The sequence below is a fragment of the Phaethon lepturus genome, unplaced genomic scaffold (genome assembly GCF_000687285.1).
Source record: "Phaethon lepturus isolate BGI_N335 unplaced genomic scaffold, ASM68728v1 scaffold15369, whole genome shotgun sequence".
Lineage (NCBI taxonomy): Eukaryota > Metazoa > Chordata > Aves > Phaethontiformes > Phaethontidae > Phaethon > Phaethon lepturus.
This window is the reverse complement of record NW_010565649.1, coordinates 29,651-45,485: the sequence shown is the minus strand read 5'-3', so window position 1 is coordinate 45,485 and position 15,835 is coordinate 29,651. Positions and strand designations below refer to the sequence as shown.

The 15,835-nt window shown below is 42.3% G+C and overlaps 1 protein-coding gene across 1 annotated transcript in view; it reads left to right on the top strand.

Moving 5' to 3' along the window:
* The window catches only part of GUCY2C (guanylate cyclase 2C (heat stable enterotoxin receptor)), a 46,799-nt gene that overhangs the window by 3,884 nt on the left and 27,080 nt on the right, over positions 1-15,835 (top strand). Inside the window, exons 4-10 of the mRNA XM_010295252.1 lie at positions 1,861-2,076; positions 4,433-4,554; positions 6,428-6,524; positions 9,216-9,330; positions 10,541-10,676; positions 12,905-12,988; positions 13,417-13,536. Coding sequence (XP_010293554.1) covers positions 1,861-2,076; positions 4,433-4,554; positions 6,428-6,524; positions 9,216-9,330; positions 10,541-10,676; positions 12,905-12,988; positions 13,417-13,536 — 890 coding nt within the window. The remainder of the gene's footprint in view (positions 1-1,860; positions 2,077-4,432; positions 4,555-6,427; positions 6,525-9,215; positions 9,331-10,540; positions 10,677-12,904; positions 12,989-13,416; positions 13,537-15,835) is intronic.

The window sequence follows — 15,835 nt, the reverse complement described above, 5'->3', positions numbered from 1 at the left end:
CCGGCCGCCGCCCTGCACTGGGCCGCCGCTCTCTGGGCCTCATCTTTGGCTTGTCAACTAGACATTAAGCAACACGGAGTGTTAACTGCATAAGCACAATGGCTGCTGGGATGTTGCGACAGAACAGTGGAAGTAACAAGCACGGTTGGAGATTAGCCCAACTGCCTCCCTCCAACTTCTTCACCATCTCTAATTCAGGAAATCGTTGGGCAATGATTAATGTGATGAAATTTAACAAGTCCAAATAGTGGATCCTGCACCTAGGACAGAGTAACTCCAGGCACAACTATAAATTGGGAGAGGAGTGGCTGGAGGGCAGCTCTGCAGAAAGGGATCTGGGGGTGCTGGTCGGCAGCGGGCCCTATAGGAGTCAGCAGTGTGCACTGGCAGCCCAGAGGGCAAACGCCATCCTGGGTGCATCAAACACAATATGACCAGATGGTCAAAAGAGGTGGTTATCCCGCTGTATTCAGCGTTGGTGCGACCTCACCTTGAGTACTGTGTGCAGTTCTGGGCCCCACAATTTCAGAAGGATGTGAAGGTCCTTGAATGCATCCAGAGGAGGGCACCAAAGCTGGTGAAAGGACTGGAAGGAACGTCCTGTGAGGAGCATGGCCAAGGACTTTGGGCTTGTCTAGTTTGGAGAAGAGGAGGCTGAGGGGCAACCTTATTGCTCTCTACAGCTTCCTGAGGAGGGGAAGTAGAGTGGGAGGTGCTGTTCTCTTCTGCCTGGTATCCAGCGATAGGATGAGTGTCAATGGTTCAAAGCTGCACCAGGAGAGGTTTAGTCCGGACGTTAGGAAGCATTTCTTTACTGAGAGGGTGGTCATACACTGGAACAGGCTTCCTAGAGAGGTGTTCAATGCCCCAAGCCTGTCAGTGTTCAAGAGACATTTGGCAATGCCCTTAACAAGATGCTTTAGCTTTTGGTCAGCTGTGAGTTGGTCAGGCAGTTGGACTAGATGATCACTGCAGGTCCCTTCCAGCTGAAATAATCTATTCTCTTCTATTCTAAGTCAGTCAGAAAAATGTCCATTTCATTAGTGAAATACTCTCCCTGGCATTATTTATTACATCATCTGTGTCTGTTTCTGTTGCAACAAGTACAAACCCTGTAACTTGGTAAGAAGGCTTTACCTGGAAAATAAAGTTTTGTCACAATAATGCCAACAACTCTAATGGCCATGGTTTTTGCAGGCAAAATTCCCTGTCGTAGAAAAACACTTACCATATAAGAACGAAAATATTTTGAGTTTAGTCTGATAAGATTGCAGCATCTAGGAAAGTACTTTTATCCTTAAAAACTTATTGTCTCTGTGGATAAAATATATCGTAGTTTTATAAATTCCCTGCCAGCAAAGAGTTGCCTTAGGCTTTCTCCCTGACTGGTGCTGTCGTACAGCTCCTAAAATATGCCATAGTGAAACTAAAAGACTTTTCCTTTGAGCTGTAGGAGTAAAGCTTTTTTGATAGCAAAAAGCTCTCACTGTCCAGCACTGCCCCAATAAAGAGATCAAATCCATCCCATGTTACTGGCAGCCAGGGAGCAGAATCAAATGTGTCCTTGAGCCTTTGGACTCCTGTCACAGCCCGTGGGCTGAAATGGTGCATAGTACCGAAAGGGCACGGGGAGTTGGGGACAGTGGGAGAAGCTGCCTGGGCCAGTTCGACAGGGCTTTTCAGTGCCAATACTGGCTTGAAATCTGCTTGTGTTCTTGAGGAGCCTTCGTTTCAGGTTCAAATTGCTGTTAAACTAATGCAGGGCACAGGAGGAGAGGGGGCTGAGGATGGAAATCACGCGGTAGCTGCCTTGGTGCGACAGCAATCCGTTCAGACTTGTCCTCTTGTCTCTCCCTTCAGAGTTGAAACAATACTGAGCCTGCCTCTGATCTCTGTAGGGAGTTTTGGACTGTCCTGTGACTACAAAGTAAACCTAACCCGCCTTCTGACCCCAGCCAGGAAAGTGACTGAATTCTTCTATTATTTTTGGAAAGAATCTCAGCTGCCATTTAAAACCACAGCCTGGGAATCTGCCTACATTTACAAGAGGAATGAGAACTCGGAGGCATGTCTCTGGTAAGATCTGGATCCACCTCTGACCCGGCTGTTGATGTCCATCATCGGACATGGTTGTTACAAGCTGTCCTTCAAGTCCTACATTTTGGGAAGAGCCTTACAGCTACCAAGCAATGAGAAAAGGAAAAGATGAATTATACCCTTTAGCTGTTCTGCGTATCTGAATATTTCACGCAGTCTACTTTTAAGTATTCCCAAGCCTTGACTGTTCCTCTGGACAGCATAGCTCACATGTTGTCCCTGCTGGAAATACCTGTTTGCTGCATCCTTGATGTAAATAGTGTGACATGAGAGGGTCCTCTACCAGGGTCTCCATAGATACTTTTTTGTGTCAGGGGTCTTAGAAAGCTCTTGTAACGTTTCTCCACACTAATGGCTTCTATCTGTGGGCACTATTGTTGCTCCAAAACATTTCCAAAGTTCAAACTGTATCTTTCTTTGAACAAAATGACCCCCAATGATTGCAGAGTTTAAGCTATACTCTCAGCATTTTGGAGCAAAGGAGACAAACATCAGCCTGTGCTTGGTTCTCAAGAATGCTGGGTTTTCTCCTTGCCTATAATCAAAGGCTGTTTTTAGTCAAATAGTCTCTTTAATAGACTGATATTTATCATTACTCTCCTATTATTGACTCTGATTGAGTTTTCAGCTCATGTGAGTGTTTCTATGGTCCTTTGAAATTTTTTCCAATTTTAGGACATAAAATGTTGATTAATGAAAATAAAAATGGATTTCTCCTACTAATGTTATAAATGTACCTCAAAGGCAGCCAAGAATTCATGGAAATAAATATTTATCTTTCCAATTCATAACCTGAGGAACTTGCAGAATTTTAAGCAAAATTTATCACTGTATTGGCTTCAGAGTGATATAAGCATATACTTACAGAATATTTTGTATACAGATTTTTCTTTTTTCTGAATTAAGGGGCCTAAAAACTGATCTCTAATTCATTGTTTTAGATATTTAGGGTCTGTTATTGTTTCCTCCTTCTTTTTTAGTATCAATAGCAACTTAATCACATGATGTAATTACAATGATTTCCTCTCTTTGATGCTTTGAAACATCAGTTCACCTATCTCTTACTACAATCCCTATTTCTCCATGTTTGCAGATATAATTGCCAACGTACTACATATGGTTTAGCTAAATTCCTTTAATCCTGCAGGTTTCATACCTTTCAGGGAAGTCAATGCTTTTAAGTTATTCCCCAAGTGTTTCTTACCTTGTCTTTATTAATACTTCTGTTCAGGACCTTCTTTATGATTTCAGAATCGTTCAAGCTCCTTTATTGCTGAATTAACAAAAAAAAAAGTAAAATTAATTTTGTATCTCTGCCTGTTTTTCATCCTAATATAACTGCAAAAATGCATCTCATTCTGCTTTAATAGAAACTGTCAGCTTGAACGTTTTTGAACTGTCTGATTTTCTAATCTATTTTTTCTAAAGCACAAGTTATAATGTATGGCTAATTGCCTTCCCCATATATGTATAAAAATAAGTGAATACCCACAGTGATAGCAAAATCAAGTTATGTCTCAACTATGCATACGTTCCTGTAAATTAATATTTAATGATTCTGTTCCTGAAAAAAAAAGGGAAGCAAAAGATATTTAGTAGTTTATAGAACTAGAATTTTAGTGTTGCTAGATCAAAAGTTAAGCAGTTTGAAAACAAAGATATTTCTTTTGATTTTCCATCTGCATTAACTTTATTTCAGACAGAATGTCTCTTCTCAGACACAATGTGTTGAGGAAAGAATAGGATTTGGGAGTTCGCTGGTTTTGCTTAATCTTTTAGCTAGCTTTTACTCACTTGGGGTTTTTTTTGCTGTCATTATTTTTCCCCTTCAAGTTTTAACTGACTCAGTATAGGGTTCTTTTGTGCTACTTTCCTTCCTTTGCTTCTCTGACAGTCAGGGTACATGTGTGGTTTTTATCCCCGTCCTTTCTGCAGCTCCCATTTACTCCTTTGAACCTTCACATGTGTCTTCTAAGATTACCACTGATGTCTCAAACCAGCAGAGCTTCCTGGCTCTGCCTCCCAGTTAGTCTCACTTACTGTAATTAATTTCCCTATATCCCTGATTTCTTTTCTTAATTGTTAATGTCTTATGACATCACTGTATCCTCCAAACCCATCCTTTGTACAACCAAGCTTAAATACCTCTGTGTGACTTTCCAAACACTTCTAAGTCTTTCATGCCCTTTATTTCTATTGCTGCAGGAAAAAATGTTCCACACCAACTTACAAGCACTCTTGTGTGCTGTAAAAAGCCCATCTCACATTTTGGCTTATTTAGGAGAATGTGAGGAGTTAGCAATTTTCTAACAATATCTGTGCTCCCTCGTGTCAGGTACATGAATGCGCTAGATGCTGGCATCACACACTTCTCTGAAAAACTGAAATTCAAGGAGATTTTAAGGACTCCAGAGCAGCTTAAAAAAACTGTGACAGATCCAAATCGGAAAAGCAATGGTAAGGGGGGGACCTGAGGGTGCACTCTCTCCTGCAGGTAAGTTGCTTTTCCCAGGAAATCAGAACTACCCCTTAGTTACATTTTAGTCTTTCCACAGAAATGGTGGAGAAACGCAGAGATAACATTTCACATGGATGCAAACTTGGTGGTGAATGGAGTTAAATCCAGTTGGTGGCCGGTCACAAGCAGTGTTCCCCAGGGCTCAGTTTTGAGGCTGGTTTTGTTTAATTTTATCAATGATCTGGATGAGGGGATCGAGTGCTGCCTCAGCAAGTTTGCAGATGACACAAAGTTGGGTGGGAGTGTTGATCTGCTGGAGGGTAGGAGGGCTCTGCAGAGGGATCTGGACAGGCTGGATCGATGGGCCGAGGTCAATTGTATGAGGTTTAACAAGGCCAAGTGCCGGGTCCTGCACTTGGGTCACAACAAATTCATGCAACAATACAGGCTTGGGACAGAGTGGCTGGAGAGGAAAAGGACCTGGGGGTGCTGGTTGACAGCCGTCTGAACATAAGCCGGCAGTGTGCCCAGGTGGCCAAGAAGTCAAAACGCATCCTGGCCTGTATCAGAAATAGGGTGGCCAGCCGGAGTAGGGAAGTGATCATGCCCCTGTACTCAGCACTGGTGAGGCCGCACCTTGAATACTGTGTTCAGTTTTGGGCCCCTCACTACAAGAAGGACATTGAGGTGCTGGAGAGTGTCCAGAGAAGAGCAATGAAGCTGGTGAGGGGTTTGGAGAGCAAGCCTTATGAGGAGTAGCTGAGGGAACTGGGGTTGTTTAGTCTGGAGAAGAGGAGGCTGAGAGGAGACCTTATCACTCTCTACAACTACCTGAAAGGGGGTTGTGGCGACGAGGGTGTTGGTCTCTTCTCCCAAGTAACAAACGACAGGACAAGAGAAAATTGCCTCAAGTTGCACCAGGGGAGGCTTAAATTGGATATTAGGAAAAATTTCTTCACTGAGAGCGTGGTCAAACATTGGAACAGGTTGCCTAGGGAAGTGGTGGAGTCACCATCACTGGAAGTGTTCAAAAAACGCGTAGACGTGGCACTTTGGGACATGGTTTAGTGGGCATGGTGGTGTTGAGTTGATGGTTGGACTTGATGATCTTAAAGGTGTTTTCCAACATTAATGATTCTGTGATTCTCTGAAACATAAAATGGCGCAAAGTTACTAGATTCCTCTCTCCATCCCCACAAAATATAGGGGAACATCCTGGTTCCAGAGAGCTTTGGGGGTGAATTATCCCATCTAGGCACAAGCTCTGTTTTGTGAAAGATTCAGAAATCCAGGAATCACAACTGCTCCTAAGAAGGGCCTTAGGTACTACAAGAATGCTTAGCTCTCTACTATACCTGTGTTTGCAGCCCTGATACATATATGGTCCTCATTTGTGCCATCAAGGGGCACTTCTTCTGGAAGTGATCCATCTAAACTAGAAAAATGGATGAGTAAATACCTCATCTTCTCCTAAAACTGAGCACCTGGCATCAGCGGTCCAAGTGAGTGCAAGAGTAATAAGTAAGCCAAAGAAACTATTACTTGAATGCCATTTAATTTAGAAATGTTCATATTCAATAGCCCGTATTGCATCAGAACTGCTAATGCTTATTTGAGTGAGGTAGTGGCAGTGCTCTGGTGCAATCAGACAGAAAATGGTGCAGATGTTGAGGCACCTTTTATCACTTCCCCCCAAATATCCCGGTCTTACTGCAGGCTGTAGCTCTGTGCCTGGGTCCCAGCACAGTGCAGGTAATGTGCCTTAGCCCAGCGTTGCTCTACTGCCTACTACTCAAGCATGGGGGAGCAGGCAAATGTCCTCTTCTTGTCTGTACCTTTCACCAATCTGTCTCATTTTTACCCCATCTGTAGTGATCATCATGTGTGGTTCTCCGGCTGACGTCAGCACAGACCTGGGGACGGGGGAAGTGGATAAGGACATTGTTATCATCCTGATAGATCTCTTCAAGTAAAGTATCACCTTCGCTTTTCCTCTTTTCTTTGCAGTTTGCTGAAGGATGGAGATAATGGAAATAGTCTGAGTAGAACTGTTTTGTTGAAGAAATGCTCTCTCACAAAATGATTTCCATTGCTGTCTTTCTTCATGTCTTGCCATTTGTCTAAGCTGATTAGTGTTTAGTTCATGACACATCCCCTACAACACCCCCTTTAGTTCACATAATATTTTTCTAAGGCAGTGATAGAGCAGGTAGGGTTAATGTCACCCTATGGACTCAGTGCAGGAAGCCATGAGAGAACAAGAGAGACAAAAGTCAGAATGGTCATGAGCTGTTCATATGAGATTTTGTACATTTTTCATACACTCTGCCCAACCAGACAATGATGTAAATGTGGCTTACAGTATATTTTTCTAGGCTCCATTTATTCCATTTTTAAATTATTTAAAAGAGTGGTACAACTGTCTCTCCCACTTTATAGCTCTTCCACTTTATAACCCTCCCACTTTATAACTGTCTCTTCAACACTTTTATAACTACATAAATCTAAGTTTTCAGAGACGTTTCTTAGTATACAACCTAAGTTTTCTGTTGTTCAATTTCATCTTTATATTACTAATTACAAAATCTTTATAGGTGAGGACTGATATAAATTGGCCTCATCAATGGTAGCCTCAAAAGCTTTATCTGTACATGAGGACCGAGAGCTGATCTCTATCTCTAAGCCTAAGTGACACAGCACAGCTCACATCCATATGGCCAAGTGTAGATGTCCAAACTGCTTTTTGGGTATGGCTCCGGTCACTGTCTGGGAGAAAGCTAGTTGGCCTAGACCAAAATCATGCCTCGGACTGTGCTGGCAGCTTAATGTTATGGATGATCACAAGGCAAATATATGTGCCCATGTCTTGATCTTAGTTATTTCACTGTTGATGTAGCAAAAGAATCCATAAACTTCCAGGGCCTGTGGGACTTCCCAGCCCTCACATCTAAAGCTGACCTTGACAGGGCAGGGCTGAGGTTCTTTGGATTAATTACTTGAGTAACTTAACCTTTGGGTCCAAACTGGAGCCTGTGGTTCAAGTTCTAACAGGATCTTTGCTGTCCCGTACACTTTCAAGTTCACCATATATATTTTTCAGAAGCGCCTCTAAGAGCTTTAGACTTTCCACCACTTTATCCAGGAACTAGGAATCCCCAGTTGCTTTTCCTGAGGCAATTGGCCACAGTTCCTGTTTCTTTGCAAATGCACAATGGGGATTATGTACATGAGTGTTTTTACTTACTGGTATTGCATGTATAATTGTTGCCTCACAATAGGTGAGGATGATTAGGGGCTTCTCTGCTGTGATATGCATCCTTCTGATATACCCAGCTGCCTCAGCCCATTTTATATGCTGCCCTCCTTAAATTTGCTGCACACCCCTGATTTTGCTGAATATCTCAAATGATGTTCTACTTAAAACAGAAACAAAATACAGACATGTGTTAGATCCAAACTCAAGCTGTAGGAGAAGACAGTAGGCAAGGTCCTATGCTTCTCCAGGAGTCAAGTCCCTCAGACGAAGTGATGGATTTAAATTTTCTTCAGCTCTGGCCTCTCTGGCAGCCAGGACACAAACAGTGTTTAAGTCTCCCTCAGGGGAGGTGGGATGCTGTGGGATTATCCAGTCTGGTGGAGTCCAATGAAGTTTCCTTTTCACCTGGCTAGTTCAGTCCAAGCCTGAATGAAAAGTACTTTGAAATTCTTCAGGGTGAAAAGAGCAATGTAATAGTCAGAAAGTTCAGGGAAAGGCAGGGACAGGTCTCTGGTTTCAGGATCCCATCTGATGGCCGTGGAGCAGAGCCTGTGGTCTCCAAAAATTCTTTATACAGTACTGACTGAAAAAATAAAGGGATGATCAAACATGAATAATGAGAGAAGACTTATACAATTTTTTTAAATTAATCTAGCTATAGCAATGACAGATGCTGCCACTTGACACTAATATCTATTGCTAGATTGCTCTGTAACATGTGAATCCTATGGTTGCCAGTCTGTGAAGCACTTCCAGATGGCCTGTCAGGGTGATGAAACCAAAGATACCTGAAAGCTACAACCTTTTTTGCCTGTTTTAGCATAGTTTTCAAGTTCACATAGTTTCCTCTGATTTTCCTAGCTCACTGAATTAAACATATAAATCAATAAGCTGCTCTCTGCACCACTCCAGTTGTTTCATGCCCTCCTGTTAAATGCTTTTGGTGCAAATCCTGCTGTGATCAATTCTAGCAGGTAATACCAAAATCAGAGGAACATGCAAAAGAGTGCAGAAGAGGTGAGAAATATGCACAATAACATGAAGAAGCTACAGATTGCAGTGCTGTGGATTCCAAGAAGAGACTCAGTTTTAATAAATACAAACTCCTGCTTGAAAGAAGAGGAAAGAGGACAGAAACCAAACAGTTACAATAATAACAATAATTCACTACAACCTTTGAGTTTCAGATTGCCAGAACTCTTTGATATTACCTTTTAATGTAGTTGAGCACAGAAGCTGGCATCAGAGAATGAACAACATAGTTTTGTCCATGATGAAATTTTACTTTTAGAGCTACTGTTTTAACCTGTTGAATAACAGTGCTGCTGGGGAGAGGAGGGTGATTCTGTCATGGTTACTACTGCCCCTGTTTCTCATTGTTCGTGGGGTTCTTGTGCTTTGCAGTAACATGTACTTCAAGAACAACAACTCAGCCCGTTACATGCAGAATGTACTTGTCCTGACTCTGCCACCAGCTAATTACAGCTTGAATACTGTAAAGACTGAGGACGGCGTCCTGGTAACCACACTATTTTATATATGATTATTGCATTCAGTTCATTCATGTTCATGCACTAGGAAATGAAAACTAAAAATGCAGCTCTAATCATCCCCCATCATGCTTCTATGCTGGTATTTTCTTACATTATTGCAGGATGACATTTTGCCCTGCTGTAATGATGTAAAAATATAATATCATAAGGCAAACATGCAGGCTCTCATACTCCTGCTTTGTGAAATTCAACTTAAGCTTTTAATTTGCTCTGCAAGTGTCATGTTCATGGGGCGTGAGGGAGACTTAGAGGTACATGGTCTTCTACCCCTCTTTTGAGTGACTGACCTTCTTATATGTAGCTGCAAGGCATCGCTGAAGGAAGATCTATAGGTGTGATTGAGATGTGAATGTGGAAAGTTCAGAACTAATAATTGTTGACTGATTTTTGTGTGCCCATATGTACAAGCGGTAGCAACCATCGCTGTTTCTGTGCAGGGGCTTTCCAGCTAAACTTCAAAAACAGGAACTTTTTTTTTCTGTAGGAAATACATATCGTTTTAATTTCCTGAAAAGCAGAAACTATGCAAACCCTGTATCTGCTTAATGAAACTGATACTCCTGCCATCTGCCCAGGAACCAGACTCTACACGTAGAGTTCCTCCCAGGTTTTGTGGCTTTGAGCTCCAGCTCTCCAGCAGGCAGCCTGAAGCTTCTGGCTGGATTTACAGGTCTTCTAGATCCCCCAGCCTGGGCTCAATGCTTTTTGGGTGCCAGCTCTATGGCAGGCTGCTGGAAATTCTGGCACAGCTCCTTGCCCCTGAGCTGTGGCCATCTGGAAGTCCAGATTTGCGGGGACCACACAAGATTATCTGCACTGAAAGTCTAATCCAAAGCCATGGGCTTTGGGTCCCACTGATCAGACCTGCTCAGAAGCTACAATGTAGGATTTCTCAAATCCTTTGCACACCAGGATCAGCATGCCAGAGCTTTACATTGGCCTCTCACAACTTTTCACTACCTCTCTGTCTTCATAAACCAAAAAAATATTTTGTTTACTGTTATTTTTCCAAATGAGAATGCTGATGTGGCATTGCCCATCTACTTACTCAGTGTTCAGCAGATTATGGTCTTCCATGCTGGAGTTTTTGCCGAATGGAGACCACCAAAGATACTGCAGCTTTAAGGCAGAAACATGAACCCTCAAATTGCTGTTTTTCTTTCTCTCCTGTTCTAGATTGAAGATGACTTTGTTGTTGGCTATTTTAATGCAGTCTTGCTGTTTGGGCATATTCTTAAGAAATTTATCTTCTCCCAGAGCCCAGTGTCACCTCTCAGTTTCATCACTGAGTTACGAAATACCACTTTTGAAGGTAAAAAAAGTACAGTCCTGTGCAGGCTTCACTAAATTGATGAGGGGAAAGAAATTTGTTTTTAAGCACTCTTAGGATAAGTCACTTCTACACTAACCAAATCCAAGCCCTTCAATAAGTTTTATTCCCACTCTTTTTTCTTTTTCTATCACCGTTTCCAAGGATGTTATCTTCCGTATTAGCAGAAGCACTACATAGCAGTTGTGCAGAATCACCTCACTGTGTACAACACAGAAGAGATAGAAAGTAAAAATAATGATCATTTGAAACATTGCAATTAGCAACAAACTGAGGACCAGGCTCCTTTCTGGGCTATTGCATCTTTCCTGCTGCTTTGAAATACAAAGGACATTTAAAGAATATTGCTGTCTAAGGAGGGGTGGAGGAAGGAAGCGAGACAGAGCTTCCCAGACAGCAGAGATGGAGGACAGGGACAAGGACCTGAAGCTGATGTCATTCTTTTGGCAAAGGGCTGAACTCTCTATAGGGAGACTAGTTGGAGAATGAGAAAGGAGCGGGAAGAGTGAAGCATATAGGTGGGTTTCAGAGTCCATGTTTCCCCCAGAAGCAACCTGGCATTCAGGTTGGCATTTCTTAGCTTTCCCTCAAAGGTCTAGTCTTGACTTGAGGCCAGTATGTATGAAATATGACTGATGTTCAAAATGACTCTGAAGGCCACTTAGCTAAGCTTTAATGAACTAGTTTCAAACTTTTTCCAGTTTACAAAGCCATTGTAGGCCTGGGTGCCTGCAGTGCGAGTGTAAGCCAGCTGGCAATAGGTTGGCTCTGCTTAGTCAACTTTCTCGTTCCTCTCACAAGTTGTCTAGCACAGAGAGTTTTTGTAGGCCACCTGTTTAAAATCACAGAATTCAATCATTAGGAAAAGACAGAAGCAAGACTTACACAAAGAAGTGACAACATTACCTCTCTGGGAGCAGAGACATAGCTGTCACTTCACATGAGATCTGTACTGTAATGACAACTCAAAGCTTTGTGTTTATGTCCCCCACGTGCTTTCAGCAAACACATTTGTAGAAGTTTCCCAGATTTTCCTAATATGGCCTAACAGGTTTTAGGATTATCTCTGCTTCAATCATGGTATCCCAAACCTAGCAAATTATAGTTTACTAATTCCTCCTGGAGAAGACAGCATCCTTTTTTTGATAATCAGTAGACTCATCTCTTCAGTTTCACTCTAAATTTGAAAGGTAAGTTGCACAAACACTTTACTTATCCGAAATACATCTTGCACTGTAATGCTCTACATTAGTTATAGGTTTATTTTAAAAGAAAAAATCCTGAAAGTGAAAGGTGTTGAACCACCTTCATTATTTCTTGTGCTGGAGGCTGGTAGAGTAGGGATTTTATGCAATAATTATTTTGGTATTAAGAAGGTGGACCATGAAAAACTTAGCATCAGTTTTTGAGATGAAAAGGGAGAAGATAATTCCCAAAATAAAATAATGATGATGCTGAATTTTAGGAAAAATAAAATAAGTCGTCAGCAACAGTAGCAAAAGAGCAATCTGAAGCTGATCAAAAAAACTCTCCTGAAAAAAGAAGGGAAAAAATGAAGGTGAGACTTTCAGGAGTGGTGAGTATTGGCTAAGCTTGTGCTCTTGTTGAAATGACTGACTTCATGAGAGCAAAGTCAAGCCATGGTGAGGGACTGAGGAAGTTCCACCTTAAAGTCCTTGGACTGTGCTACATAGGCAATTTCTCAATCTGCACATTTGCTGACATACAGAGGCAGAAGGTTAAAGTGAAAAAGAACCTGGTTAAAATAATATTAGCGCCAAGCAGGTAGCTCTCAAAAGAGTAAGAAGAATTAAAGTATCTCTATATTTCCTTTCTTACTGTTAGATTCAAACTGCAGGTGGAAACAGGCAATTTCCCTTCTCACTTCTAAAATGTAACCTTCAAGGAAGGTTAATCTGACATTCTTGGTATGCTGAAGAAACATGACAAATATATTTTTCCTATAGCTAGAGAGAGACTTTCCTCTTCAGTGCAGTCAGTTCAACACCTTTTATTGGATTTTGTAAAGAAAATGTAGCATGCTATTAAGGGAAAAGTAGTGCTATGCTAAGCTGATACATATTCAGCTATGTACATGAACAAGAAAAATATCCCGAGCATCAGAAACCCTTTTATTTATCCCATCTTTCCTGCCACATATTTGTGTTTCTGAGAATGCAAGCCCTCTGACTAATTCCTTGTGTCCGCAGGTGTACTGGGTCCTGTGACTCTAGATGAATTTGGAGACATTGATACCAATCTGACCCTGCTGTACACGTCACAGACTGCAAATCATGTACGTATGTCCAGGGAGCAACTGTTCGACCTTATATATGAAAGGAGAAACAAAATGCCCTGTACTATTGCATACGAATAATGAAAATAACTACAGCAGAAGGGGTGGCGTGCCCAAGGCATGCGGTGCGTGCCAGGAGGGGGTCATGAGGGGCGTGCTGGAGGCTGGCAGGATTGATGTCATCTGGTGATTCAGTAAGTGGAGCGCAGCTGGTATTTTGTGGGCCTGATACATTTCTTTTCAGAGAGAGGGCAGGAATGAGGAGGAATATAGCAGCCAAACATATGGCTAAGCTGAGGAATGCACCACTGTAGCAGAAAAAGGAAGAATTACTTTGAGTTTAGGCAATTCATTCATTAGAGGTAGTTTGAAGCAAGGGACAAAAGAGGGAGAGCACACCTGCTGACTGCATTTCTTCCCTCCTACACCCACAGTTCAGAACTCTTCTGTATTTCAACACTCACAAGAACGAGACACACATGATGACTACCAGTCCGGATTTTGTCTGGAAGAACCACAAGCTGCCCAGTGATACTCCAGGCGCTGGTGAGGCACCCATTAAACCTTCCTCTTCTTCGAAGACAAGTCACACAGTCCTAAGATCCACCTACTGTGCAATCCAGCAGGTGGGACCTGGGGATCAGCAGGGCAGCAGAACAGCATCTTTCCTTCCTCTGCCCCAGTCCTCCATGTTCTCTGCATCTAGACCAATTCTAAACCTGCAGTTCTGTTTAAGTGCTACTAAGTTTCTCATAGACTCCGTACTGTACCAGTGATTGTGGGGAATACCATGGCATGTTTTGGAAGAGGTCACCCCTGAACATAAAACCTTCACTAGAAGATGGTGTTGGTGTGAATTTTTGAATAATTTGAAAGGCTGTTAAGGAAAGGCAGCAGAATTAAGGTTATGATGGATTATCTGACTCTGCACTTCTGTATCGCTCACGCAGTGTGGTGGCTTCTGCTTGGCCCTTTATCCTTGTTTGTAGGGAGCTGGGGAGAGGACACAGCACTGTGCAGATTCAGGGTTTCTCTGGAGGGGTGTCTTAGATGAGCTGGCTCCTTGGAGAAAGGCAATGGGAAACTAGGTTATTGCTCTATCTCCACTCAAACATTGAATCTGAAATTCCAGAAATCACCACCTCATTTTCTTTTGAGGTTTTTTGTGACTCCTGGATAAAATAGTTGAATCCCCTTTAGCACAGCAGAGTACAGCCTTGTTGGTCTGAGCAGATTGGGATTGTTTCTCCATGTAGACTGCTGCCCCATGGTGATTGGCAATGGAAAGGTATATTCTTCAGAGTATGATATATAGGATAAAAATTACTGCAGTAGTGGTGGTTTCAAGGGTTAGGGCACAGTGGGTTAGTTTTCACCTGAGTCATTCCCGTCAATGAGTGTCCAAAGGTGCCACTGTTCGAGGTCGCTGCTAAAGGCCTCCATTAGTTTGCTGTACTGCTTATCTCCACTAGGCAGTATTACAATGCAAGCCAGTAACTGGAGGAACAAACACCTTCTGATAACTAAAAGTCCATTCATGGTAAGGTGGTAAATGGATTCACTTTTATTCCTCAGTAAAGTAAATCAAATGGCTTTGAATTAGGGCTTGCTGCTTGGCCCCAGCATTCTCAATGTTGCTCCAGTCCCATTCTCATGCATCCCTTCGTCCTCACAACACACTGTGTTGTCAGAGGATCGCTGTATCTTTAAAACATTCCCCTGAGTACATCCTTGTTTGAAGTTGCTGTATAAGGGCAAAAGAAAAATGTTTGGGAATTGCAGAAAGCCAGTGACTACAAACTAGTAGCTTAACATTCAGTGCTTAATGAAGGCCTGACTTTGTGGCCAGGCTATACTAAATCAAAGTAAAACCACCTCCCACAGACACTTGATTATTTTGTTTTCACATTTAAAAAAAATAAATATTTCTTCACTGTGATTTTAAACAAGTATACTCATTCAAAGAGCAACTTTTTATGGCCAAAGTTTAAGTAAGTTTAAATATGGATGAAGCCAGTCAAAACTTTCCAACCAGGAATATGTTTTTTCCTCCCGGGAGGTGAACAAACAGAGCAACCAGAGCCCTGCTCCTTCCTAAGCTGTAACTGAGAACAGCCGATGCAGTTCTGCTACACTCCTTTCTCCTGGCATCCCTTAAAAAGGGGGGCTTTATCCACATTTTGCCATTATTCAGAAAGTTTGAACCCTCACTCCAAACATGGATAAGGTCAGCCTTCAATACACAAACGTTTCTGGTTTCAGAGGACCTGAAAACAGTTGATTTGTGATGCACTCCCCCTTTGTGTGTTGTAATACTAAGAGCCAGGAGGTGGTAGCAGAGCCTCAGGAACGGGAAACTCCGGTCCCACAGCGCTTTCCTGCGCAACTTCAACCTGCTGATTGTTAAGCTGCAAGCCACTATTCACAAAGCTCAAATTTTAGAGAATTCGTAGGAAATGGCTTTGCACATTCTTATGTATACGTCCTTTTATAGTGGCAGCTTAATGGCCTTCCTTGGTGGAGGGAAATGTGTAGTACTAACAGTTTTCAATGGAGAGCGTCAGACTAGTACTAAATTACTCGGAGGCCCTGAGACTGATGCTGGGGTGAACACACAGAAAGAAGGTGGGGAGACATGATACACGGAACAAAAAATCAAAGTCAGAAATCTGGGTCCAAAATCCAGAGTTCCTCAACTGAATTCTATGTCAGATGCAGACACTTACACTGGTATGTTCAAAATGCCCACCCAGCTGGTGTTTGATTCTGGAGGTAGCTAGTGTGTGTCTTGTTGCTTGTTATTTATTTATTAATTTTTACACTTTATCGTTTTCCTGTGTGCCTT